At 37.5% G+C, this 25,624-nt stretch overlaps 1 protein-coding gene across 6 annotated transcripts in view; it reads right to left on the reverse strand.

The window, feature by feature from the left end:
- Nucleotides 1-1,531: 1,531 nt before the first annotated feature.
- VAMP4 (vesicle associated membrane protein 4) overlaps nucleotides 1,532-25,624 on the reverse strand; it is a 58,134-nt gene continuing 34,041 nt past the window's right edge. For 5 of the 6 annotated variants that reach the window (XM_034666731.1, XM_034666730.1, XM_034666729.1 and 2 more), the window contains 6 exons: nucleotides 22,340-22,386; nucleotides 19,202-19,252; nucleotides 12,308-12,408; nucleotides 10,981-11,060; nucleotides 7,721-7,772; nucleotides 1,532-5,631 (listed from right to left, as the gene is read on the reverse strand). In XM_034666731.1, coding sequence (XP_034522622.1) covers nucleotides 5,603-5,631; nucleotides 7,721-7,772; nucleotides 10,981-11,060; nucleotides 12,308-12,408; nucleotides 19,202-19,252; nucleotides 22,340-22,386 — 360 coding nt within the window. In that variant the 3' untranslated portion in view covers nucleotides 1,532-5,602. The remainder of the gene's footprint in view (nucleotides 5,632-7,720; nucleotides 7,773-10,980; nucleotides 11,061-12,307; nucleotides 12,409-19,201; nucleotides 19,253-22,339; nucleotides 22,387-25,624) is intronic. The other variant, XR_004627247.1, reaches the window with a different exon arrangement.

Below are 25,624 nucleotides of genomic sequence, written 5' to 3' on the forward strand. Positions count from 1 at the left end.
GTTAAGAAAATTGTATTTTATATAATGCTAGGAGGTGTACATTTTGCTCTTTACTTCATGGAAATATACTTTGACTTATTTTAAAAATGCTTTGAAACAGTTCTGGTGTTGCAGCAAGGTGTGGAAATAAATCATTTTTTTTAAATTGTATAATTTGATATAAAAGAGTCAATGGTAACCTAAGTTTATCTTAATGGTGCATGGTTTCCAAACTCTATAAAAGATGAACTTTCCTCAGGGTTTATCCACCTCAGCACTCTTGACATTTTGACTCAGATAATTCTTGGAAGTGGGAGGCTGTTTTGTGTATTTTAGAACATTTAGCAGCATCCCTGACCTTTCCCAATTAGATACCTGTTACAAACCCCAACCTATGACAAATAAAAAATGTGTCCAAATATTGACAAATGTCTGGGAAAGGGGTCACCCCAAATTGCTCCCAGTTGTGAGGCACTGGTGTATTTTGTTTATTTATTTTTAAAGTAGGGTCCACGCCCAGTGTGGTGCCCAACCTGGGGCTTGAACCTGCAACCCTGAGATCAAGACCAGAGCTGAGATCAAGAGTCCGACGCTTCACCGACTGAGCCGTTCTGGCACCCCTGGTTTATTCTAATAGCGTTATGATAAATCAGTTAAGATTCATCTTCTAATTAAAGAAGAAATAAGGTAAGCTTTGTTTAATCGATATCCTCAGCAATAGAGGGTGACAAAGTAACCGGTGACACTACGAAGCGTGTAAGGTCCTGGGCTGTGCCTGGCGCTGCTTCCGTACTGACACACGTTCGTGATGATGGTGGCTCCAAAGACAACAGAGAGAAGGGAGGGGCGGAGGGAGAGGGAGGGGAAGGAGGAAGGAAGGGAGAGGGAGGAGATGGTGAAGGCAGAGCCCTGCTATGCTTTCCATGCTTGCAAATGGGTGGAATCCGCTGCCTTCAGCTCTCACCGTGCACAGAGCCGGTGAACAGGAAAGCAGTCGGCTGGAGCGGGGCGTGGTCAGGAGGGACGCAAAGGCTATTACAGCACTTTACCTGCGGAGACGACGCATCTCAGGGCACAGCCTGCCCCTGACATCATCCCCCCTGCCACACCTTTTTGGGGTATTAGAACGATTACATTTAGTGTGTACGTAGGTGGAGGGAGGTCGAAGACAAGGACCACCACTCTGGTTGTCTAAAAGCAGCGCCAAGCAGCCGAGGGCTACATCGGATTTTCTGACTGGGATGTCTAAGTCTAAGACAATGTGTCCTTCTTCCACTCTTTCAAGCAGACATGACCGAGGTAAAGCCCGAGTTTTCCACCACTGTTTTTTCCACAGTTGAGACTCAGTGATTTTACACTGAGAAATTCCTCCTCGATTCCACCAATAGGTTGTGCACTGAGCATGGGTTTCGGTAACAGAATACTTTCTTTTTTCCCATGTACTCGGTTGGAAAGAAAGGTTAAATCAGGGTGATGAGCCAGATGTTATTTTAAGTGAGCTACGCTTTGACGGTAAGGCAACAAGTAACAGCGAATAAGCCAAAGTGCTTAATTTTGTTTTCTATGAAATAGTTTATTGTATTGTTTATTATGGAGGGGCTACAAATACATAGCTGATATGAACACAAAGTTCTAAACTTTGCAACACTGGTAAGAATGGTTAATGAAGAACGGAGAAGCTAGAGAACAGGGCACATGACACTTACATTTGTTCATCTCCACCATACATCTTAAAGCAGTAAAGGCACTTATCAAAATGGTTAAATAGAAGAGTGTGGAATTTCAAATGACACATACCCAACGCATAAAAATCAAGTGGTTGAATTTTAACATTTTACTAAAATCTCTGAGATATGCAATTTACTTTGTAGCCTTGCAATCAAATCATTGACTTCCTCAAATGAAAAGAACCTGATGGAATACTATAAAATCAGAATTTTTCTATACCCAATAATAATTAAAGGACACTACTACCTCCTGGTAAAGTCCAAAGGCCACTATGATGTGTTCGTGTCCTCTCTGCGGTGAGGACTACGGAAGCGGACCCTTGTACTAGCACACTGGTGTCTTTGTGGTTTCCTAGGCACCCTGATCTAGAAACTGCTGGGTGCAATGGAGACACACAAATACGGTATTATCTGTGTTTTCACAAGCTTACACTTACCCACTCTAATTGGGTCGGTAATGCTTTCCTTTCCATTCTTCCCTGACCTGTTCCAAGAAGTTTCTTACAATAAAACAGGAGCCAGACTCAAAGAGTTCGTGTCCCCATCCCTTATTCTATTTGATTTTCAGAAGTCAGAGTAAGACCAAATCAAACCTATAAAGACAGCCCGAGCCCCACATTCACCTGACATATGGTTGTTTGTCCACAACAGGGAAAGGCAGTGGATACACTGAGAAGTAGGGCATCTTTCAGCTCGTTAGGAGTTAAGTGCCTTTACATTGCTCTGTGATCATCTCCTGCACAAATATAAGCACTACAACGCATTCTACAACAAATGTATAAATGCTTTTGGACTGATTCATGCCCTCACTTCGCACTCACAGAAAAATAAAATAGACTTCAATCACACTTCTATTGTGAAAACCCAAAATTAGACTAATGAAACAGAGCAGTTAGCTATCCTTGACTTGGTAATACTCTGACTCAGTACAGCTAAGGGCCTCTTCTAATGGCATTCCTTCTCAACATGAAAAAACAACTTCTTGCAAGTTTTCTAATCAGTGTATAGACACACAGATGTAGATAAGAGTCAGTATGGGCGACAAAGCTGACAGGGAAGCAAGCATATTGAAGACTGTATTGACAATGAGAAATTTCAATTTCTTTTTATTCTTGCTACACAGAATTGAATGATGTCAAATTTTGCTGTAGAAATGCTGACGTTATTTTCTAACGCAGACTAATTATACGGTAAGTGACCCACAGGAAAGCTAACAGCATGTATTTCTCCATCTGACGTGTACTAGTCATTCTTCCTCCATTTTAGATAATGCTCCATTTTTAATATTGAGCTTTCTTTAAATCAAGAAACCCCCAAGTTCATAAAGTCAGAGTGCAATTTTCAGTGAGCTTTTTCAGGATGGAGAAGCCAAAAGACCGCTGGTGATACTGGGTTATAGTCAGAAGGACTTAATCAGTGTTATAATCATAAAATTGTTACAGGGCAATAGGCTTCAGTAATTAAACATAAATCATAAGGGTATGTTTCGGGCATTATAAAAATAGTGACTTGATTTCACTGGGCACCAACTAGTATTTACAAAGCTACTTGAATTTTTCTGTTGATCTTCGTTGCTGTTAAATAATGATACTTTTGATAGTGGTAAAACTTCATTTTTCAAGTGCAGGATGATCTGAGCTGAATGAGAAAAAGAATGATTAAGGGAAGGAAGGAAGATAGGCCTGACATCAATTTGAACAACATATTTTTCTTTTGTTTTTGATTGTAAGAAGGCTCATGTCTCTAAGATTACCACAATAAAGTCATAAACATACCAGCCATTTTAAGGGTCTCAGGATTAATGAAGACCAAGAAAGACAAAAGGATAAACTGTGAATCAAGCTACCACCAGAACACAGAATGACATGCCCACCACCAGTACTTTTGGCAGCCATATATTTAAATACAAAGAGAATTACATATATACGATATTATCATATAAATACTTCAATTTTTATGGTTAAAATTTTAAAAAATAATTTTATAATTTTATTTTTTATATTTCTTTAAGAGTGGAATACTTTATTAAAAGAAACACTGGAAATGTGGATTGCCATGTGAGAAATCATCTTCATCTTCACTGCTATCATGGAGAAACCAGATTTATCCCCCAACCAATGGAAATTAACCACTGATGAATCTAATGCCAGGCCCAAGTAAAAGACACACATACGTATGTTAGGACTGATTCTGTCCATCCCGTTACAACATTTCCTTTCCTGAACTGTATTAGCTACTGAGAGTCTAAAAAAGCTCATTTTCCTGGGCATCCTATTTTGTCAAAGGATTTAGTATTTATTATGTCATTTACATTAATTGACATTTACGAAGAGTAGAGAGACCATTGACAATACCCCAGAGTATGTAAGACCATTATCTCTTTTGAAATGTTGTTGGACTATAAAATTTAGCGTAACTTGCAGGTGTCTTGAGTATCTCCTAATATGTTTTCTCCCTTCATTATTTCTTTCCATTTAAACAGAACATTTTTGCGTCTTACTACTAATCCTGTAGAATTAAAAACAAAACAAAACAAAACACCCCAAAACAGCTTCTGTGTTTCATAAATTCTGAATTAAAATGACCAAAGAAATAAAAGCTATGCAGGATCATTTTTCTTTACTATTGAAATACTGGTTCTTCTCTTAATCCTACGTCAAATTTAGTGATAAATGTATATATAGTCAACATACCCATGTGCACAAGTTTCTGCAGAACCTCCAATTTTATTATAAAGCTTCCTCCTCGAACACATATGAGGACCACGTCTTTCACTTTGACTTGTTTAAACAACACAAGGAGGTTGGCACATTTTAAAGTTAACAATACATCTTATTGCTGTAAAAGCAAACTTAGATTAATGGTGACTCTAGCTATTTGGTTACTGACTGATGGATGATTATCTCCTGGCTTTCCACACTCATCATTGTTGGCTAATTTGACACTTGATTGTACAACATGCATCTCTCCGGGGATGATCAGGGAATGCAAAAGCAGCAAATTCTAAGCAGGCGATTTTGCTACTTTTAGCACTTCTGGCAGAAGGACCAGCTGAAGTTAAAGAGGGAAGCTATCAAAGAAAATAAGATTAGAGAATAAGTTACCTGTGGATTTCATTTACTCACATTGGGTCTGGACCCTCCTTTTTGGAGGCTAACTGGAAACAGACTGGACCATGTTGTTCACTTTCAAACACTCCAATGATGTTCTCCAATAATTTTATTATCTCCAGTTTTACGGTGCGATACTATGCTTTTTGTATTATTTAAATTTTCCATTTCCATATTCCATATGCCAAAACATTACTACACATTCCCTTATACAGTCAAAAATAGGTTTACTGGAATGTTTTAGTTATAGCCGAAGGCAGCAACATTTACAACGTTTAGCTTTTGTTACACCTATGAACACGTGGAAGTTGCTCCCAAAGCAGTTGCAATGTGAGAAGAATCTTGCCAATATTGATGGAGTGGCGATGCACGTGTTTTACATAATGTTCTGGAACTCTACATAGGCTTCGAGACTCCCAGTCTGACTCCCATGTCGATGCAATAATGCAAGTCCTTACAATAACAGTATGACATATTGTGATCACTGTTTAATTACATGTACAAACAATGAACAGGCAAGTATCTAGTTTCAAATTAGATCCTTGGAATATGGCATAATAGAGGCTGGTTACCTTTGCCTTAAACATAATTTTTAAAAACACATTTTGTTAGAAGGGATGAAGATAACTGGACATTCTCAATGCTCCAATTTGAAGTGATACTTGCCTCTTAGTTTCTTGAAAAAGAAGTTTTGAAAGTTATATACATAAGTTTCATTTAAATTATGCAGCAATCTTTTATTATTGTTGTCCCAGATTTTGTGTAATGAAGATCTCTGTCACCAAATCAAGCACGGTATTTCAAGACTGTAAGAACTGCAAGAGAAAAAAATGAAAAAGGAACATATAAAAATCAGATTCAGATGGTATGTTAAAAACAATATTCCTAAATGTAGCTGTCTACTTTTAGAAATAGGTAATGAGGAAGGAACTTATTATTTTTTTAAAGATTTATTTATTTTAGAGAGAGAGAGAGAATGTGTGCACGTGGGGCAGGTGGGGAGGGGAAGAGGGACAGAGAATCTCAAGCAGACTCCCCACTGAGCACTGAGCATGGAGCCCAGTGCAGGGCTCAATCTCACAACTCTGAGATCATATCCTGAGCCGAAATCAAGAGACGTTTAACCAACTGAGCCACCCAGGATGAAAGATAACAAATGGAAATGGATAAGCAAAAATATCACAAAACAAACTAAATGTCTAATGCTGGCATTTTTTCTTAAAAGATTTTATTTTTAAGTGATTTCCACACCCAACATGAGGCTCGAACTTGCAACCCCGAGACAAAGAGTTGCGTGCTCTACCGACTGAGCCAGCCAGGTGCCACTAAATTGGCATTTTGATCAAATAGATTATGGTATTAACATAGCATAGAGCTGCTACAGTATTTTTTAAATGTTACTCAGGTTATTAAATATATTTATTAGAACGTATATATATATTAGTTTTTTAAAAACATGCTTAATATCGTAATAGGAAAAGACCAGAAGTATATATGATAGTTATATTAACAGTGGCTTTCTCTGTGTAGTAGGATTACAGCTGAATTTTATTTTCTTCTTTATGCCTTATTCTACATTTTCCAATTATCTACCATAATGGTTGATTTTTGGTGTCTATAGTAGTTATGTTCTATAAAATCACTACAAACACTGAATTAGTGAAAAACCCTCATTCCTAGGGAAAATACAGGGTTAAATTCTTGCAAGCCTCTGCTACATTTCTGTCAACCAATCAGTATATAACCTTGTGTTTCTGTTCAAAGATAACCCTTTTCATATATGTTGGTGATTCACGAACACTGAACTCCTGGCCAACAGCACTGTAACTTATGCCTAAGAAGCTTACCTAACACAGGTGTTTTCTGGAAGGCCCATCACAGCCTTCTTGAGCTTAGCAACGCTAGCCGACACATAAGCATGATGCTTGAGGGCCACTTTAAATACTGAAATCACCAAGAAAATGCACAAAAATGGGAGAAATGTGGCACTAAACAGGCTTAGAAAGACACTTGTTTACTTTATGAGAGCTGAAACTAGAAAGGCAGAGCATGGCCTCATTAGACATGCACACTGGGAAACTCAGATTTTTCACTGCTCTGAACACAGCTGCCAACAAGTGGGAAAGCACCTCCAGGACTGATTTCTGGTTTACACATCACTCTTTTAGGTGAAGTCACAAACACAGAATCCACGAACAATGAGGATCAACAGTATCTCTTTGTAACAACCTTTTTCTTCTTACAAAGAGAGTATCACCATGGAGTTTTTCAAATGGTTATTTTGAGACACTTTACAGATCTTCATAAAATCCCTACAAACACAGGTAAAGAGGCCTTGGAGAAAAGGAGGTAATAAAAAAGATCTGACTTTAATAAGAACGTTATTGAAAAAAAAGAAAGGACAAGAGTTAAGCTTTAATGATTGAAATCAAGTTCAAATCTAAAACCAAAACAAAACAACAAGACAAAAAACCATCATATGGAGAAAATTTATCTGGACTTGTTCTCCAAACACAGTATTATGAAATACAAATTTCCATACCCAAAGCTAATAGAAGATGGATGTAACAGTTGTTTGGCCTTGAACAAATAGCTTAGCCCTGTATTTTCGGGTGAGGGTTGAGGCTACGCAGGATTCTCTCTGACAATCTGATAAAGATAGAGACTCTCTCCCAATGAAAATGTGCGTATGGATATTCACATACACTTTTTCATACAATTTAAGAACATTTTCAGAGATCCACAGACCCTAGTAGGTTAAGAGGTCCTGACCTGGGTCAGAAGTCATTACTCAATCCTGACATTAGTCATACTAGGTCAACTGAAAATAAGTTAAAAGGGAAATTAGGATGAACTCTAAAACAAATGATACCCCCCAAAATTACTAATCTCGTAAATACTTACTGATAATCACTAGCAAAAGGATAACAGCAACCAAAGCCATGATGGCTTTTATCTGCAACACACAAAAAGGCATAAGACAGGTATTAATGTTTGACTTGTTAATAAAGTCAAGATTATCTGTTATGCTATTTATTACATTATAACTCATCAATGAGCTTTCCCTTGAAAGCTTGTCCAATTTTTTCTCACGTGAACTTACTGGTTATTTGCGTCTTTTTACAAATAATCAGAATTCCCAAATTCAGGGGTTTTTGCTTGCCTGGATTTTATTGTTCAAGGCTGTACTGCACAGTAAATAGTAAGAATCAAAGCCTTTACTGGCCTGAACACTGTGTCTGTGATTTCTCATGTTTATTTCTAATATGAGACCAGGGAAAGTATGAAATTTTAGCAACTCTGTTCACAAGTGTCAGGATATGATGAATAACGCAGGCATCTAATATAATACATTCTCTCCACATAACATAAGGCAGTGTTTTTTATAGCACTTACTCTCAAAATATATGAGAACTCTGTTAGTTTTTGTTCCCCTTACTCTCTTTTTGGCATTTTTATCTCCATCTTGAGGAATATAATTTAGATTCTTTGTGAATAACCTCATTTAATAAGTAACCTGCCTAAGTGTACTCTTTGTTTCACAGTTGAGAGGACAAACCTTAAGATTAGTCCTTACTCAACTGCTTTGTATTTTCAGCTCACATCTCCCTATAAAATTGTCACATTCCTCATTTAATCCTAAAATGCATAAACTATAAATTGGTTTGATTTTCCTGATGAATTAAAATGCAAGTCTGTTTTCATCAAACATTTTCACAGATAATTGATTAAAGATGGTTCATTAATAAATAAAAAAGATACCTAGCTACTAACCACACGAGTATCAGAAATAGCAACCAGAAGTAGCTTAAATGTTTCTTTTTTTTTTTTTTTAAAGATTTTATTTATTTGACAGAGAGAGAGACAGCCAGCGAGAGAGGGAACACAAGCAGGGGGAGTGGGAGAGGAAGAAGCAGGCTCCCAGCAGAGGAGCCTGATGTGGGACTCGATCCTGGAACGCCAGGATCACCCCCTGAGCCGAAGGCAGACGCTTAACGACTGCGCCACCCAGGCGCCCCAGCTTAAATGTTTCTAAAACAGAGCTACTGGTAACATTTTAGTGGCATCATANAAGAAGCAGGCTCCCAGCAGAGGAGCCTGATGTGGGACTCGATCCTGGAACGCCAGGATCACCCCCTGAGCCAAAGGCAGACGCTTAACGACTGCGCCACCCAGGCGCCCCAGCTTCAATGTTTCTAAAACAGAGCTACTGGTAACATTTTAGTGGCATCATATTTTTTTTTTTTAAAGACTTTATTTATTTATTTATTTGACAGAGACAGCCAGCGAGAGAGGGAACACAGCAGGGGGAGTGGGAGAGGAAGAAGCAGGCTCACAGCAGAGGAGCCTGACGTGGGGCTCGATCCCATAACGCCGGGATCACGCCCTGAGCCGAAGGCAGACGCTTAACCGCTGCGCCACCCAGGCGCCCCTAGTGGCATCATATTTATGACAAGAACAAAGTGACTAAGAGAATACATGGAAGCTTTGCAATGTGGACACCAGATGCCTATTGAAATTATTAATTACAATAACAAAACAATGTTGAAATTCTCCCTCCTCACCTATTGGATAATTTTGTTCACTTATTTTTAAAGTCAGGTTTATTGAAATATACTTTATCTAGAATAAAATTCACCCTTTTAAAGTTCATTTTGATGGGTTTTGACAAATGTCTAGCTGTCAATCACCACCATCAAACATAAGGCATTTCCATCACTCCAAAAAGCTCTCTCATGCCCTATTACAGTCAGCATCCACCTCCCCACCCTTAGCCATTGACAACCTTTGATTTTCTGTCCCTATATCCCTTTCCTTAGCCTTTCCTAACTCATCATTATAAAGTCAATCCAGAAAATGGCAGTGATATAGGGACTACTTATAAATATAATTCAAATATAATTTTAAAATATAATTCAATTTTTCTCCTTAAAAGCATACTGTTCAAAAAAAAAAAAGAAAAGAAAAGAAAGCATACTGTTCCTCTGATCTGAAATCCAGAAAATACAAAAGAACAATCTTTAGATATGGCTAAAAAAGCCAGGCAAAATGCACATTATGGTCATCTTTTTGTGGCTACATGAATGGGTCATGTGTAGGTATGGGGAGAGGAAGTGAGTAGCTTATAGACCCTTTGCTCTTCCAAACCGGGCTATAGGGTAGAGAATTTCTATAAAAATGGAAAACTTAAAGAAAATGGGGAATTTATTCTTTAAAGAATAAAAATTTAAGCCAAAATTAAAATTCTAGACAAGGGGTACAATGAAACATGTTTCCTCAGTTCTATTTCTGAAAGTAAGATGATTTAACAGGTCAACAGACAAAGACAAGTAAATCCATGGCAACTTTTGGAAGAAATTCTTAGCATACGGCAAAGTCATGTTTAGAAAGTTACCACTAAACTTGAAAATGAGAGATTAAAACAGTGAATTTATGTCTAAGATTTTCAACAAAGCCAAAAATAGTACATGGAATTCGGAGGAAAAAGAAATTGCTCACGTGACATGAAATTCGCTATAAAATCTTAAACATTTTCTGTTTAATGTTTAGTAGCCATATTTAAGAGGCAAATTCATTTCTATAAAATGTTTTGCAAGAAAATATTAGTGTATATATTGATTCTCATGTTTTTCCTTGTTAAACATTTCTCTTTTATTTCTTATTTCTCTGGAATAATAGTGAGATTTTTTTTAAGCCTCATTTGTCAATAATGGATTTTGACATATAAACTGTTTCATTTATTCTCTTCCAATGAAAATTATATTTTTCTCTAGCTTCCATCTTTTTAATATCTCTATGTAACATTATAAGTTGCTCCAAAAAGGTACTAATAATAAATTACACGAAAATTTTATATTTCTTACAAGGCAGTTAAGTCTACAAGTAGCTAAATTATTAATAAAATGTGGGATACTTCCTATGAAGAAATCCCTGAAAACATCCTTTTAGTAATTGCTTGATTCCTTAGTTATTCCTCTCCCCAAAGCTATTAATTAATTGAACAAATATTTGCTGAGTCCCAACATGTCCCAAGTTCAGAAGCTATAATAAACAAAGCAGTGATAGTTCCCATCCTCACAGAGTTTCAGATCCAGAGGCCCTTTATTCTTTGAAGACCACCTGAGATGCTGGGCAACTTATCTAGTGTCATCTGACTGACTTACTTTGCATCCACGCCACCACATTTGCCTTCGAAGTTGTTTGGATCTGTTGCTAAAAGCAGTTGCATTATCCGATAAGCTTTCTATATCACATAGAGGATGGAGAGAAGGATTAAACGACATAACAGGATTCTTTTATCTAGTCACACAAAGACAAGAAAATATTAATTTCTACTTCTGCAAATGTACTCCCTTTTAAGCATGAAAACAACATCCTCCCTTTCCTCCACCCACAAACTCTGGCAATCTGTACTAGGGGAGGAGGGGAAAAAGCAAAAACGGCTGTAGGTCATTTTTCCCAGGGCCTCAATGCTTTCACATAAACTTATGAATTCTGGTAAGAAAATACTCTTTAAAAATTCATATACCTGACACACCTATGGAAAAAAAAATTTACACGTGGGAAAGGTTAGATTCTTGGAAGATACAAAAAGTAACTGATTTTGAAGTAAAACAATGAATTTTATTTATTTTTGCTGGGACATTATCAGTTTTATCGAGGATGTGGAACAGTAAGAACTCTCATACATGGTAAGCATATAAATCGGTAGAGATTTAATCACTTTGAAGAATAGTTTGACAGTATCTAGTAAAGCTGAAAATATCTGTCCCCTCCTAAACAGCAATTTATTGCTAGTTACACACCCTAGAGAAAACTTTCACACATGAGCACAAGGAGACATGTAAAAGCATGCCCCCTACAAACCTGTTTAATAGTGAAAAAAATCTGAAACAACTCAAACATTAACAGGACAATGGATAAACAAACTGTGAAACAGTCTGAAGTAAAACAATGAATTTTAAAAGTGGTTAAGTAAGTTTTGTGGTTCCACAAGTCTTTTTTTCAAGGATGAGTGAGGTATCCAGTCATTCATCACTGAAATAATACTTGAGAAGCTGACACGTGCCACCAACTGTTACAAGTACAGAGACTAACATTTGTCAATAAAGAAATGTTACTAAGTTATCAGAGAAAGCCTAACAAAAATATCGATGAAGTTTGACCTAAGTGTTGAAGTGATTAGACGTTTCCTTCTTGAGATCATGAGAAAACAAATACAGTGCACATGAACATAATAAAGCAAAAAAAAATTCTATTCTAACTGTTCAACAATAAATTCAAAAATTTTCCATTCTCAACCTAACAATTAATGCAATAAGATGATTCAAGTAAAGGGAGCTAAAGTTAAAATACTAAAATCACAAACTTAAGAACCAAGTATCATTTTCCTAAGCCAAGATTCCTAAACTCTGGCTCGAGAAATGGGAGGAGAAATAAACTATCAAAACACAGATTAATAATATCAAGAAATATATGAAGTATCTGTACCTGATTTGTCCTGTAGTTCATCTAGTCTCTCCCCTCTTTCAATTACCTTTGTAATATTTTCTTGCATGACATCAATAACTTCATCCACCTGATTCTGAACACTAGTTTAAAAGAAAGATTTAAAAATTATTTTTTCTTTTGAGCATTTTATAATTTTTGAAACTTTCATTAGAAAACTTCCATAGCTTTTCAGACAAGTATTCAACTATAAAATGTTTAAGTGAAGGCTGTGTAGCACGGTCCTTCCATTTGTGGGTTTGAACACTCAGGAAATTAAAGATACTATAAGTCAAAGTCACATTTAACTTTAAGATAGCTTATTTAGCCCTGTTCCCGCAATTCCTGTCAGAACGTTCACTAACTGCCGATTTTAGTTAAATAGATTGACTCTAAATAATCAGTTTCATTTTCTTTTCCACAGGCTACTGAGGCATCCAATAGATGCAGCTATAACCTACTTTTGCTGTAGTTTATACACTAAGGCTAACAAAGGAGTTTGCCTGGGTGTGTGATTAGTTTATGAAAATACTTAGTTTCCAAAATGGAAATGTACACTGATGCTCCGTGGGTGTAGCTGTTCAGTGCTCATCGGTTTTCTCTTAAACAGGTTTAAGACATGGGCACAGCTGGGAAGGTTCTGAAGCACCCAAGAGGGAGCAGAAAAAAAACATTTTTTGGGGGCGCCTGGGTGGCTCAGTGGTTAAGCGTCTGCCTTCGGCTCAGGGCATGATCCCAGAGTCCTGGGATTGAGCCCCACATCAGGCTCCTCTGCTGGGAGCCTGCTTCTTCCTCTCCCACTCCCCCACCCCCCCACTTGTGTTTCCTCTCTCACTGGCTGTCTCTCTGTCNTCAAAAAAAAAAAAAAAAACTTCAAAAAAAAAAAAAAAAAGAAAAATACTTTAAAAAAGCCATTTTTTGCTGTTTTTCAAAATGAAAATATAATTTCCTTCTTTATGTTAGGTGATGAGGGCCTGTTCTAACCAAATTTCAGACTGTTTAATAAAGACTTAATCTCCATTGGTTCATTTGTCTAGTTCTTAGATGCCTACTCTCACTCAGGAGTTACCTTGAGTACACAAACACAGAAATGTAATTTAAAGTGTTTAGTTTTCCTCTGTTCTGTTAGACAAAAATTACCTTAAATTACTTCATAAAATGGTCATGCCCGTGAAATATTTAAAAGGAGAAATAAAGTGAACTCATGTTCTTACAACTCAAAAATGTTTAAAATGCACTGGATTACTAGCAACTATACACACACACACACACACACACACATATATATAGCTTATATATATAAATTTTATACATATATATATAATATATAAGGATATGCAATTGTTTCTAATTGGGGAAGAAAGAATTGTGTCAATTATCACCTACAGTGCTTTGAAAACAAAAAAAACACCTCACAATACACACCTTGTCTCTGCCCTCTGTTCTACACTATCCCCCAAACTAACCCAGTAAGTCAGGGGTGAGGCATGGGTGTATAATTTTAAGAGTTTTATCTCTTCCCTTTGAAGAACTGTATCTTCAAAAAGTTTGCTTTAAAATAAAAATGAAGACCCATTTAGACATAGGTGGGTTCAGAAGTAGTCTCAGATTCAAGTAGCAATTACTATGTTTGATGACAGTCCCTCCTTCCTATGTGAAAAGCATTATGTAAACCCACTGGTTATCCACACAGAGACTTCTGGGTTCATCCCAGCTCCCCAGAATTCTGTGTCACCCACACAGATCCTACTGAAGGCTATTAGACTGAAGAATAACCAAGCCGGAATATGCAGAATTCTCTTCCACCCAAAAAGATCTGAAAAAGCCCCTGAATCCCTAAGATGGCTTGTTGCAATTCCTAATCACCTAACACAGAGCTAAAGTTCATCCTATATAAGAACAATGGCACAAAAACTTAAGCAACTAATTAATGTGTTCAATAATCAACGAGAGCCTGCTATGTATTGCTTTAGGCACTGGGAAGACAGTAATGAACAAAGCCGACAATCCCAGCCCTCATGGAATTTATGTTCAAATGTGGAATGAGTGCACTGCATGAACTTTCAGAGCTGAGATACAGCTTGTCTCTGTCCCACTTCTCTACTGAAAGCATTTAACACTAAGTGAAAGTACATACCTGTTTCCTGCCTTTCCCCCACTAGAAACTAAGCTTGATGAATGCAGAAACTTTGCCCATTTTGTTCATTTTTGCAGCTCCAGTACCAGCCACAGTGCCTGTTCCCATGCAATAAACATTTGCTGAATAAGCAAACAATTTGGGTATAAGTCCTGCAAAGCACACCCAGTTACCTGACAAAGATATAAGGTAGTGAATGTAGAGGTCTCCAATGAACTCAGAGAACTGTAACAGAAACACAGCTATTGTTCATCAAGAACCAATCTTGAAATTCCCAAGGTAGTTACTTTTTGTCATTTGCAAGGGATGACAAGAGCCGCCAGGAAGGCAGTACTGCAGGGTTGGCGCGGAAAACAGGTCTGTACTGCAGCCCCTCCACGTGATCAGATGATGGCCACTAGGGATACTGATACACTATACGTGATTTTAAAACAAAAACAAAAAACTGAAGAAGTAACTATGGTCCTAGAATCCCTATAAGCAAAAGACCTCATGGATAAAGGCAGATTAATTAGGACAGAACTCATACAATTCTAGATTAATTTTTACTACATTGTCAGAAACCTAAGGGTATTACTTCAACAGCCTGGCACACATGTAATAATTCTCTATAACAAATCAGCCAACATTTTAATTTTTCTGCTAAGGATTAACTAATAAATTGTTACTTTCTCTTTCACTACTATAGTACCGTCCGCTGGTATAACACTCTTAATCCAGCTATCGTAAAACCCTTATTTAATAATGGAAAATCTCGTAATTGTGTTTCTATATTTCAAGATGTTCTCATGCCCAGAACACAAGTTCTATAGAAAATTATCTATTTATTTCAATATAAAGGATAATTTTTTAAAAACAAGTGATAACATATTTCACATGATCTTATACATTTTCACACAGTTACAATACCGATCTCTACTTGTATTTTATGTTGATCTTATCCTCATTATTACACTTTAAATCATTTAAGCCTTAAAAGCAGAGACTGTCCCACTCATCCTTTTATTTCCTAGGTCATGTGAAATGTGCCTGGTAGAAAGTAGGCATTCAACATTTTCTGATCTGAATGATTTCATTCATTCAAAAAACATTTATTAAGGAGTTATTATTATACTATTTATTGAGGATACTAATGTGAAGGTTTTAAGTCCAATATTTAGAGAGATTAGAGTCTACTGGGGATAACTGGTATCTGTGATTATACCACCATGCATTAAGTGCCATAATGGAAGGAAGCCCATAGTATCAGTTGTGCAGCCTGGAGAAGACAGAGATGGCATCAAGATCCTGGTACTGAGTTTTAAGGGGATGAGTTCGTGAACTGGGCAGAGTAACGAAGGAGGCTGATGGTGGGAAAATTCTAGGCTAAGGAAATATATGTGAGGGGAGGGGATATTTCAAGTACCAAGTGATTAACTGGACATTGGTGAAGAAGTTGGGGCAAGAAAGGGTAGAAGCAGGAAAAGGGCAGAAAGATTTGTAATTTGAGCAATCGAGTATCAGGAGATGATGCTATTAACTAAAATAGGAAATTAAGAATTCAAAGGAAAAACAAGTTTGTAAAGGAGGGTGTGGAGATTTATATCCTTTCCGGTTAAAGGAGTCATATGGTAGAAGAAAAGGACACAGACAGAACATACCCAGGAAAAGATAAAGATATGCACAAAGGAAAAGATATTTCAATTTGATTTAAGTCATCCTTAGGGCCTGACAGCACCTGTATTCCTGAAATGCCTCTATTCCAGTTATCAACAGGGAAGCTGCATGGTATAGTAGTGTCTGCTGCAAGCCTCCTTGAGCCTCATATTTTCTCACTTTTAAAATGAAAATGATCATCTCTCAACTTGTGAGAATTAGATGTAACAGTGTTTTTTAAACAGCACAATGCCTAACACTTAGCATGCCCTTAATGTCAGTGCTCTTTTATTAAGAAAGAAAAAATCATGCTCTACAACAAATACTCTAAAGAAAATATTTATTTTCATAGTTAATACCCCCATCTTGTGGCTTTTTAAGGTACTGTTGACAAAAGAAGGTTTAAAAGTTATGCTGTATTTTTGCAACTATATATATAAATTTTTTGTTGCATCATGGAACATTCCTTGGAGGCTTTTTTATAAAGTTAAACTAATTGGACCAAGACTATAGTTAGGAAATTTCCTACTCCTAACAGAGAATGCCTGTAATTCATTAGAGTTGCATTTATAAAGCTATTATTTAACTTAAAAGCAAATAAAAACATTCCAAAGAGAATCATACATTTTATATAGGCATGTGAATATTTTAAATCTTTCACCAAAAAAATCTTCCATAGAAAGTGATAGTGAGTTTTTTTTGTGGGAATAATCTGGTGTCAACATGCCCATCAAATTCAAACAAAGCAACAATGTTGCTGATGCATGCAGTTAAGAAATACCCTGTATTAAAATGTTACAAACTAGGTAGTGCCAACACAGCTTAAAGAAACTCACCAGCGCTAGCAATTTTGGTTACTCAACTAATGCCAGGAATTTTGTCCATGTGCAAGTTGTGTGGTAGGTTATGTTCCGCCATCTTGGGCACACACACTGAGTCATGCCTGGTTAAATACGCATTCATGATTTTGTGCCTACAAGGTTGAATATGTGTGTTTTGATGACAGACCACCTTCTAAGTCTGGCAAGCCTTTAGCTCTGGAGTAAGAACCATTACAGTTACTCAGTAATCCCTTACTGTTCTAAAATTCTGTGATCACCAAAGATACTGTGCTAATTAATATGTACATAAACATATTCATGTGTGTATGTGCTCGGCACTTGCTAACATAGATACTTTGTTTGCAATGCCCATTATGTCCAACCACCAGTAGTGGTCTGGGTTCATTTGGAAAATCCTATTCGAAAGACTCAACAAGCCATACTCACTCTACAGTGAGCCTATCAGATAGGAAACAAAGCACACTGATAGGACAAAAAACAAGTGTGTCATCAGTGGAGTCCTCTTCTCCAGGCGGTTTAGGTGTAAGAACTATGTGGGTGGAGACAGAAGTCACTGTGGCTCAGTGTAGAGGAAGAGCTCTGCCATGACATCCTGATGACCCTGAATGCTTTGTAATCCTCCCACAACACAAGAAGATGAATGGCTTGTGAGGCCATCTCCCACTCATCTCCCTAGAAGATGGTCACAAGACAATTTCTTACCACCTCCCAGGTTCTGATGATGTTTGGAGGCTTCCTTGCAGGTCATATCTGCAGGCTATAAAACCCCTGAGCTACAGTGCAGAATTGGCCTCTTTGTCACAGGGTATCCTACAACTCCTATTACAGCCATGCAGCCCCTTTTGTTTTGGAATCATTTCTGGTGCGTAGGACAAGAACCCAGAGTTTGGCTACTCTTCCTTTTATGGTCTACATACATAATGAACCGCCTGTATCTTTACTGGCCAAATCAGAACCTTGGAGCAGCAGAGACTCTCTTCTGCTGGCCTTGAAACAGCAAGTACCATCAGTTTTACATCTGCAAGGAAAATAATTCCGGCAACAACTACCTGAGCTTGGTCAGGAGCTTCAAGTGAGATCCCAGCCCTGGCAACACCTTGATTTCCGGCTTGTGAGACCCCGTGCAGAGGGCCCACCTAAGCAGTAACCAAACTCCTGGATTCATGGAAAATGTGAGATGATAACGTGTGTTGTTTTAGGCTGCTAAGTTCAGGGCAATCTGTTACATAGCAAGAGAAATGAAAACATCCCGTCTAGCACTCAAATCAGTTTGTTGGAACCTTGGTTCTGTATTGCAGAATCCATTAGCTATTCTATTCACACCATTAGGCTAAGCGTGGACATTTTTTTTCACACCAACAGCTACCTGACTAAAGCCCAAGTATCAGACCAATAACTTGACTCCCTATTACAGCACCCTTCTCACTGTGTGCCAACCACATCCTGAACTAGAGCAGTGACTATCCTCCTTAGATCCTGAATCCAGGCCATTTAGTTTATTGTCCAGAGTTAGTCTTCAGAACTCTGTCAGTTTCCAGGGCTATTTCACTGCTCCTCCCATTCCTTCTCTCTTCTTGTCTGGACTCAGACCCTTCTAACATTAGATACATTTACTACAGCATTACCCATCAACCTACCACCACCAACGTACACAGAAAAAGCTTGAAACTGAAAATTACTTAGCTATAAATCTTAGATCAATATAGGAATTAGGATAAGTAATAGATATGAAAAAGTTCTGGAGGAATATAAAAAATATTGTACTTCAAAAAACTAAATATATTATATTGCTTCTATTAATTCTGAAAATGGGAATCAAGCTATAGATTTAAAACCAAAATGGAACTTGAGATTATGCTAAATAAATGGATTTGACATAAAGTAATCAAGTTAAGAAAAAACAACACAGAAATTGGATTTCCTTAGCCATTATTCAGAGGTAGCTTTGTGAAAATAAAAACATTTATTGGGTTTTTACAATCCAGTAGTTATAGTTAGTCTACATCAAGGCTCAGCAAATTTTTTCTGTAAAGGGCAAGACAGATAATAGATATTTCAGATTTTGTGGACCGTAAGGTCTCTGTCACAACCACTCAAATCTGCCATTGTAGTCTGAAAGCAGCCACAGATAATAAAACAAATAGGCATGGCTGTGTTCCAATAAAACTTTATTCAGAAAAGTAGGCAGCAACCAGATTTGGCTCATAGGCTGCAGACTGTCAACCCTGGGTCCCCACAGAAATATGATAATCACTTAAGCAAATAAGTATCTCAGGCACTTACTGCTTAATTTTATCATTTCTAGGTCCAAATCTTGGTCCAGATGGTCCCCTTCTGAAAACAAAATACCAAGTACACATTCATAATGAGAGCATTAAAAAAAAACATAGTAAACACACACACAAAATCAAGCTCAACTCTAAACATGGATCAGTCATTTATTATAAGAAACCACATTTTACTGGTATTGCTGGAACTGAATGATGTTTAATCACACCTGTACTTTCCTGGTACTTAGCGCTGGCCACAACCAACGTAATTTTTCTGCATGTTAAAATTTTCAGAAAAAGTAGGGTTTATATAACCCTTTGTTTATACACAGGTTATTCTAATCACTAACCCCCGAAACACCTTAACAACTCAAGTGCCAGTGACTGTGAGTAGCTTTATCATCAATTACAGAACACTGAAAGTAAATTCACCTTCGAATTAGGTTATCATAAAATGCTGATTATCAGGAATGGATACAGAGAAAAATCCATTCAAAACACTAGTATTTTTTTCGTTACTCATCTTAAACTTACCAACAAAGCTAAAGGGATATTCAAGAGTCTACGAAAATACCAACATTTCTCAAATTATTTATTAGTCAAGTGTTGTATCATTTCAACGAATTTAGTTTTCTGGAAATAAAAACTTTTGGATATTTTGAGTAATTATCATTCCTCTGAGATAGAGAATAAGGTATAAACCACAAAAATTTTAAAAAAAAGTAGGATCGGGTGCCTGGCTCAGTTGGTAGGACATGCCACTCCTGATCTCAGGGTGGTGAGTTTGAGCCCCATGNAGAAAAAAAAAAAAAAAAAAAAAAAAAAAAAAAAAAAAAAAAAAAAAAAAAAAAGATTAGAAAAGGAAAAAAAATAGGATCTGTACCAATTAAACACTAACTCCCCATTCCTCCTCATCCTAGCCCCTGGCAACCTCCATTCTACTTTTGTGTCTCCATGAATTCACCTCCTCGAGGTACTTCATTTAATAGTGGAATCATGTAAAATTTATCCTTTTGTGATCAGCTTCTTCCACTTAGCATAATGTCTTTGAGGTTCATCCATGTTGTAACATGTGTGAGAATTTCCATCCTTTTTGAGTAATAAAGGCTGAGTAATATTCTACTGTATCGATATACCTTTTTTTTTTATCCATTCACCTGCTGATGGACATTTAGGTTGCTCCATCTTTTGACTATTGTGAATAATGCTGCTATAAACTTGGGTGTTGATTTTTTTAAGAATGTAATTATTTTGTCTCCCTTTCAACACCCAGACAGAACCACAAGGTGTGGAAGCTGCATTTTGAGCAAGTGTGCCCACTCGACGTCAGGCCCTCTGAAAGCAGACTTCCAGTGGTACACTGCGGGTCTTCAGAGTGAGTATTTCTCATAAGGGTATCCAGCTTCCAATGAGCGAATCACTTATTTAACCCTCCAGCCTTCTGTTCAACCCTGAGTTCCTTTCTGACAGGCAGCTATTGCTCTAGTTCTAAGGCTTTTCACCATAACTGGCACAGTGGCAATTAGCTTTGTGACTCTTTGGAAATCTTGTCACATGTAGGAAATTATCTTCCCACTTCATCTGACCTTGCCGAAGTGAAACTATTTCCTGTTAATGGATCTGCTTCCTATCCGGCAGGCTCTTTTTGTTCACTGCCTCACAGCTGTCAATTACTTTTTATAAAATGTTTTTATTTGGCGGAAAAAGCCTCTACAAAATCTCTGCAACATTATAACAAAGAGGGAGGCAAATGTTTTCCCTCAGGCACATCCCTCTACATCAATCTCCAGAGAAAACTCCTGCAACAATACACCCGCCTTCCTGACTTTGCAAATACAAATCTAGGCCTGCATGAACACAGCCCTTTCTAATCACAACTGTAAAGGATTGATCAGATCAATGAACTGACAAAGTATCATGGCAATTCAATGGGAAAAGGATAATCTTTTCATCAGATGGTGGGGAAACAACTGGACAGCCATATGCCAAGAAGTAAAACAAAAAAAATTTCATTCTTTACCCTTACCTCAACCATAAATAAAAATTTACCTGAAATAGATTATAGACCTAAATGTAAAAGCCAAAAGCATAAAACTCCTAGAAGAAAATATAAGAGAAAATCTTATTGAACTTGCATTTGGCATATATTTCTTAAATAAGCAAAGACAATAAAAGAAAAAATGTGATTTCATCAACAGTTTGACCTTCAAAAGATACTGTTATGAAAATGGAAAGATTAAGTTACAGATTGAAAGTAAGTATCTGTAAAACATATCCGACAAAGAACTCATATCTTGAATACAAAAACAACTGAAAAAGAAGACACATTTAGCATTGGGCAAAATATTTTAACATGTAATTTATCAAAGAAGATAGGAGGATGGCAAATACACACAAAAATGATATCCAACATGATTTGTCATTAGGGAAATGCAAATTAAAACTATAGTGAGATACCACTACATAACTGTAAGAATGGCTAATATTAAAACACTGACCATATATAGTATTGATAAGGATTCAGAGCAACTAGAACCCTTGTACAATGCTGGTGGGAATATAAAATGGTACACCACTTTGGAAAACAGCCATAAAAATATACTAGCTATTCAACTAACTCCTAAGTATTTTCCCAAGAGAACTGAAAGTGTAAGTCCACAAAAATATTTGTACATAAATGTTTATAGTAGCTTTATTCATGATAGCGAAAACTACAAACACCCCAAACATCTATTAGTAAGTGGATGGATGAACGAATTGCAGTACATTCATATAATGGAATACTTCTCAGAAATAAAAAGGAACCACCGATACATGTGACAGCATGGATGAATCTCAAAATAATTATGAAAAGCAAATGAAGTCAGTGGGGGGTAAAAAAAAAAGGCACATTGAATGACACCATTTATTTAAAAAATTCTAGAAAATACAAACTATAGTGATAGAAAGCAGATCAGTGGTTGCCTAGGGACAGCGGAAGTAACAGATTCTCAAGGGGTATGAGGAAACTTTTGAGGTGATGGTTATGTTCATTACTTGATTTTGGTGATGACTTCACAAGTGTATAGTACGTTTCAAAACTCATATACTCTATGCATTTTATTAGATGTTAATTACACCCCAATAAAGCTGTCAAACAAAAAAAACTTACAGAAAAAAGTCTTCTTCTTCATCTGAATCATCTTCCAAAAGATTTCTCTGTCAAAAAAAAAAACAAACAAAAAACTTGAGTTTTCAGATTCAGAAGGCTTACAAACTGTCAGGGAGGAGTAATGAAAGGAGTTCTATCCTAGTGAAAGCTCTTAACGCCAAGGTTCCAGACAGAGGGAAGAGTGATCACCTGTGCTTCACTGTAAGCTAAGAGGCAGAACCACATAGGCCAATCCTCCAGAGAAAATACTTATAATAGCAGGATCCTATGACTGACTACAAGGTAGTAAGGTCGCTGAAGCCAGGGTGCGAATAAGGAACTGTAGGCAATCAGGAAGAAGTTAAGTCCCTTCTCCTTCCTCTTGCTTTCCAGTCTCTCTCTACAGGCAGAACCTAATAGGGAGCCAGGGGGCAAAGGAGAAATGTAGTTGCAGAGCCAACTCCAGTATCAGAGAGGAGTACAGAAGACAGGTTCGGAGCTGGGAGACAAGGGTTTAATAATTGGCACAGTCCACCTACTACCTTCACGGTTCACAAATAAACCTCTACACATATTAGAACTTCCAAACAAACACAACTTTATACTTTTATTTAATAAGAATGGAACTATTTTCCTTAAGATGAAGATGATCATACCCTCTCTGAACAACCAGACCTTTTCAGCAATACAAGAACTTTGACGGTATGTAACTTGTAGGCAGAATAATAACTCCCCAAGATATCCCCAACCTAATCCTTGCAACATGTGAAAATGTTTCCTTGCATGCTAAAAGGGACTCCGCAGATGTGATTAAGTTAAAAATCTTGAGATGGGAAGATCAATAGGGATTATTCATGTGGGCCCAACATAATCACAAGAGTTCTTAAAAGAGGAAGGCAGAAGTGCCAGAGAGAGAAAGAGAGAGAAACGAGAGAGAGAAGACAGGGAGGGAAAGGGTAGGGGGAAGGGGAGGAATTAGAAGATCTTATACTGTGGACTTTAAAGACAATGGAAGGGGGTGCCTGGGTGGCTCAGTCGTTAAGTGTCTGCCTTTGGCTCAGGGCGTGATCCCAGGGTCCTGGGATCGAGCCCCACATCAGGCTCCTCTGCTGGAAGCCTGCTTCTTCCTCTCCCACTCCCCCTGCCTGTGTTCCCTCCCTCCCTCGCTGTCTCTCTCTCTGTCAAATAAATAAAATCTTAAGAACAAAAAAATTAAAAAAAAAATTAAAGACAATGGAAGGAGCATGAGCCAAAGACCACAGGCAGCCTCTAGAAGCTGGGAAAGGCAAGGCAACAGATTCTCCCCTACAGCCTCCAGAAGGAACACATCCTGCCAGAGCCTTGATTTTAGCCCAGGAAGACCCACTGTGGACTTCTGGTCACCAGAATCGTAAGATGGTTAATCTGTGTTGTTTTGAGTTTGTGGTAATTTGTTACAACAGCAATGGGAAACAAATACACCACCTATGTGCCTTTTCTGAGAAAATCACTCAAGGAATTTCACCAGCCCAAAAAACCCAATTATATCAGAAGAAACATTCTGAGACTGATACAATCATTGAATCTAATAAAATGTGTGGTCAAATCTGAATAAATGATGATAAGGTGATGGGTGAATTATATCTTACAGCTATTGAAAAAGAAAAGGTAAGGAATAACTTTAAAAGGGCCCAAAATTGTTCTAATAAAACCTAGGAGTGGGAATGGAAGAGTGAAGTGCAGAAGTAAGAGTGAGAGGCGCACCTCACCGGGGAGAGGAGTGGGGGAGGCGAGAAGCTTGCTAGAATGAGAAAGTAAAACAATGGAGTGGGCATTGTTTTTGGTATGTTGACAGAGAACAAAGATTTAAACATAACTTTTTTGGGGGGGTTTGTTTTGTTTTGTAAGATTTTATTTATTTATTTGAGAGAGAGAGTGAGCATGAGTGGGGGAGGGGCAGAAGGAGAAGCAGGCTCCCCACTGAGCAGGAAGCCCAAGTGGGGATCAATTCAGGACCCTGGGATCTCACCTGAGCCCAAGGCAGATGCTTAACCACTTAACCGACTGAGCCAGCCAGGTGCCTCTAAACATAACTGTTAAAATATGAAGTTAATAACAAAAAAGAGAGAGGGAGAAAGGAAGGACTTTTTTTTTTTTTTTTTAAGATTTTATTTATTTATTTGACAGAGCCAGCCAGCGAGAGAGGGAACACAAGCAGGGGGAGTGGGAGAGGAAGAAGCAGGCTCCTAGCGGAGGAGCCTGATGTGGGGCTCGATCCCAGAACGCTGGGACTGGGATCACGCCCTGAGCTGAAGGCAGACGCTTAACGACTGCGCCACCCAGGCGCCCTGGAAGGACGTTTTTTCACTACCTAGAGATACTGGGGCTGGGGAGAAGATGAGGAAAAACAATCCATATGCCAAAGTAGTCAGGGAAAAGAGGGAAAACATATGAAATATAATGAACTATATCTATGGATAATATATAACATATCACAGAGAGTGAGAAAATGAAAAAGGATGTATTCAAAATTCATTGAATAAACATGTTTGTGCATCTTCTGTGTGCTAGGCACTGTTCTCGGCAAGCACCAGCTTTGAACAAGACAGTCAAGTCTGAACTCTCATAGAAAAATATCTGATGGTGACAAATGCTATGCCGAGAACTGAAAGTGACCGGATAGGAAGTGACAGGGTGACTAAATGAGATTAGGTTATCATGGAAAATGACTCTCAAGAAGTGAAATTTAAGCTGAGATCCAAAGATAACAAAGGGCCAACCAAAGATCAGGGGGAGAGGCTTTCATGGCCAGCAGAGCGACTGGCTAAGACAGAAAAAGCCCAAATATGTTAGTTATCATAACAAACATGAATGGTTTGAATGCTCATATTAAAAGTAAAAACTACACATGATTAGAGCTCAAAAATTCCAGCCAGTATCTGTTTACAAAAAATTCACCTAAAACAAATGTCAAATAAAGGATGAAAAAAAGAAGTGGAAAAAAACACATCAGCAGATTCTAATGAAAAAAATGTTAGGGTTAGCAATATTAATACAAAGATGAATTTTAGGACAAAAGCATTAAACAATCAAATTGACAAGGAGAAATTGGTGATGAGGAGAAACTGGCTGGTAGGAGAAATGTGGAGAAAGTGGAATCCACATACAATGCTAGTGGGAATGTAAAAATTATGCAACCACTTTGGAAAACAATTTGGCAATTCTTCCAAAGGTCGAACATAATAACTAAGCCAGCAATTCCAGTCCTAGGTATTCACGCAAGAAAAATAAAAACGTGTTCACGTAAAAATCTGTATGTGAATATTC

Source organism: Ailuropoda melanoleuca, chromosome 8 (assembly GCF_002007445.2).
Source record: "Ailuropoda melanoleuca isolate Jingjing chromosome 8, ASM200744v2, whole genome shotgun sequence".
NCBI classification, from domain to species: Eukaryota; Metazoa; Chordata; class Mammalia; order Carnivora; family Ursidae; genus Ailuropoda; species Ailuropoda melanoleuca.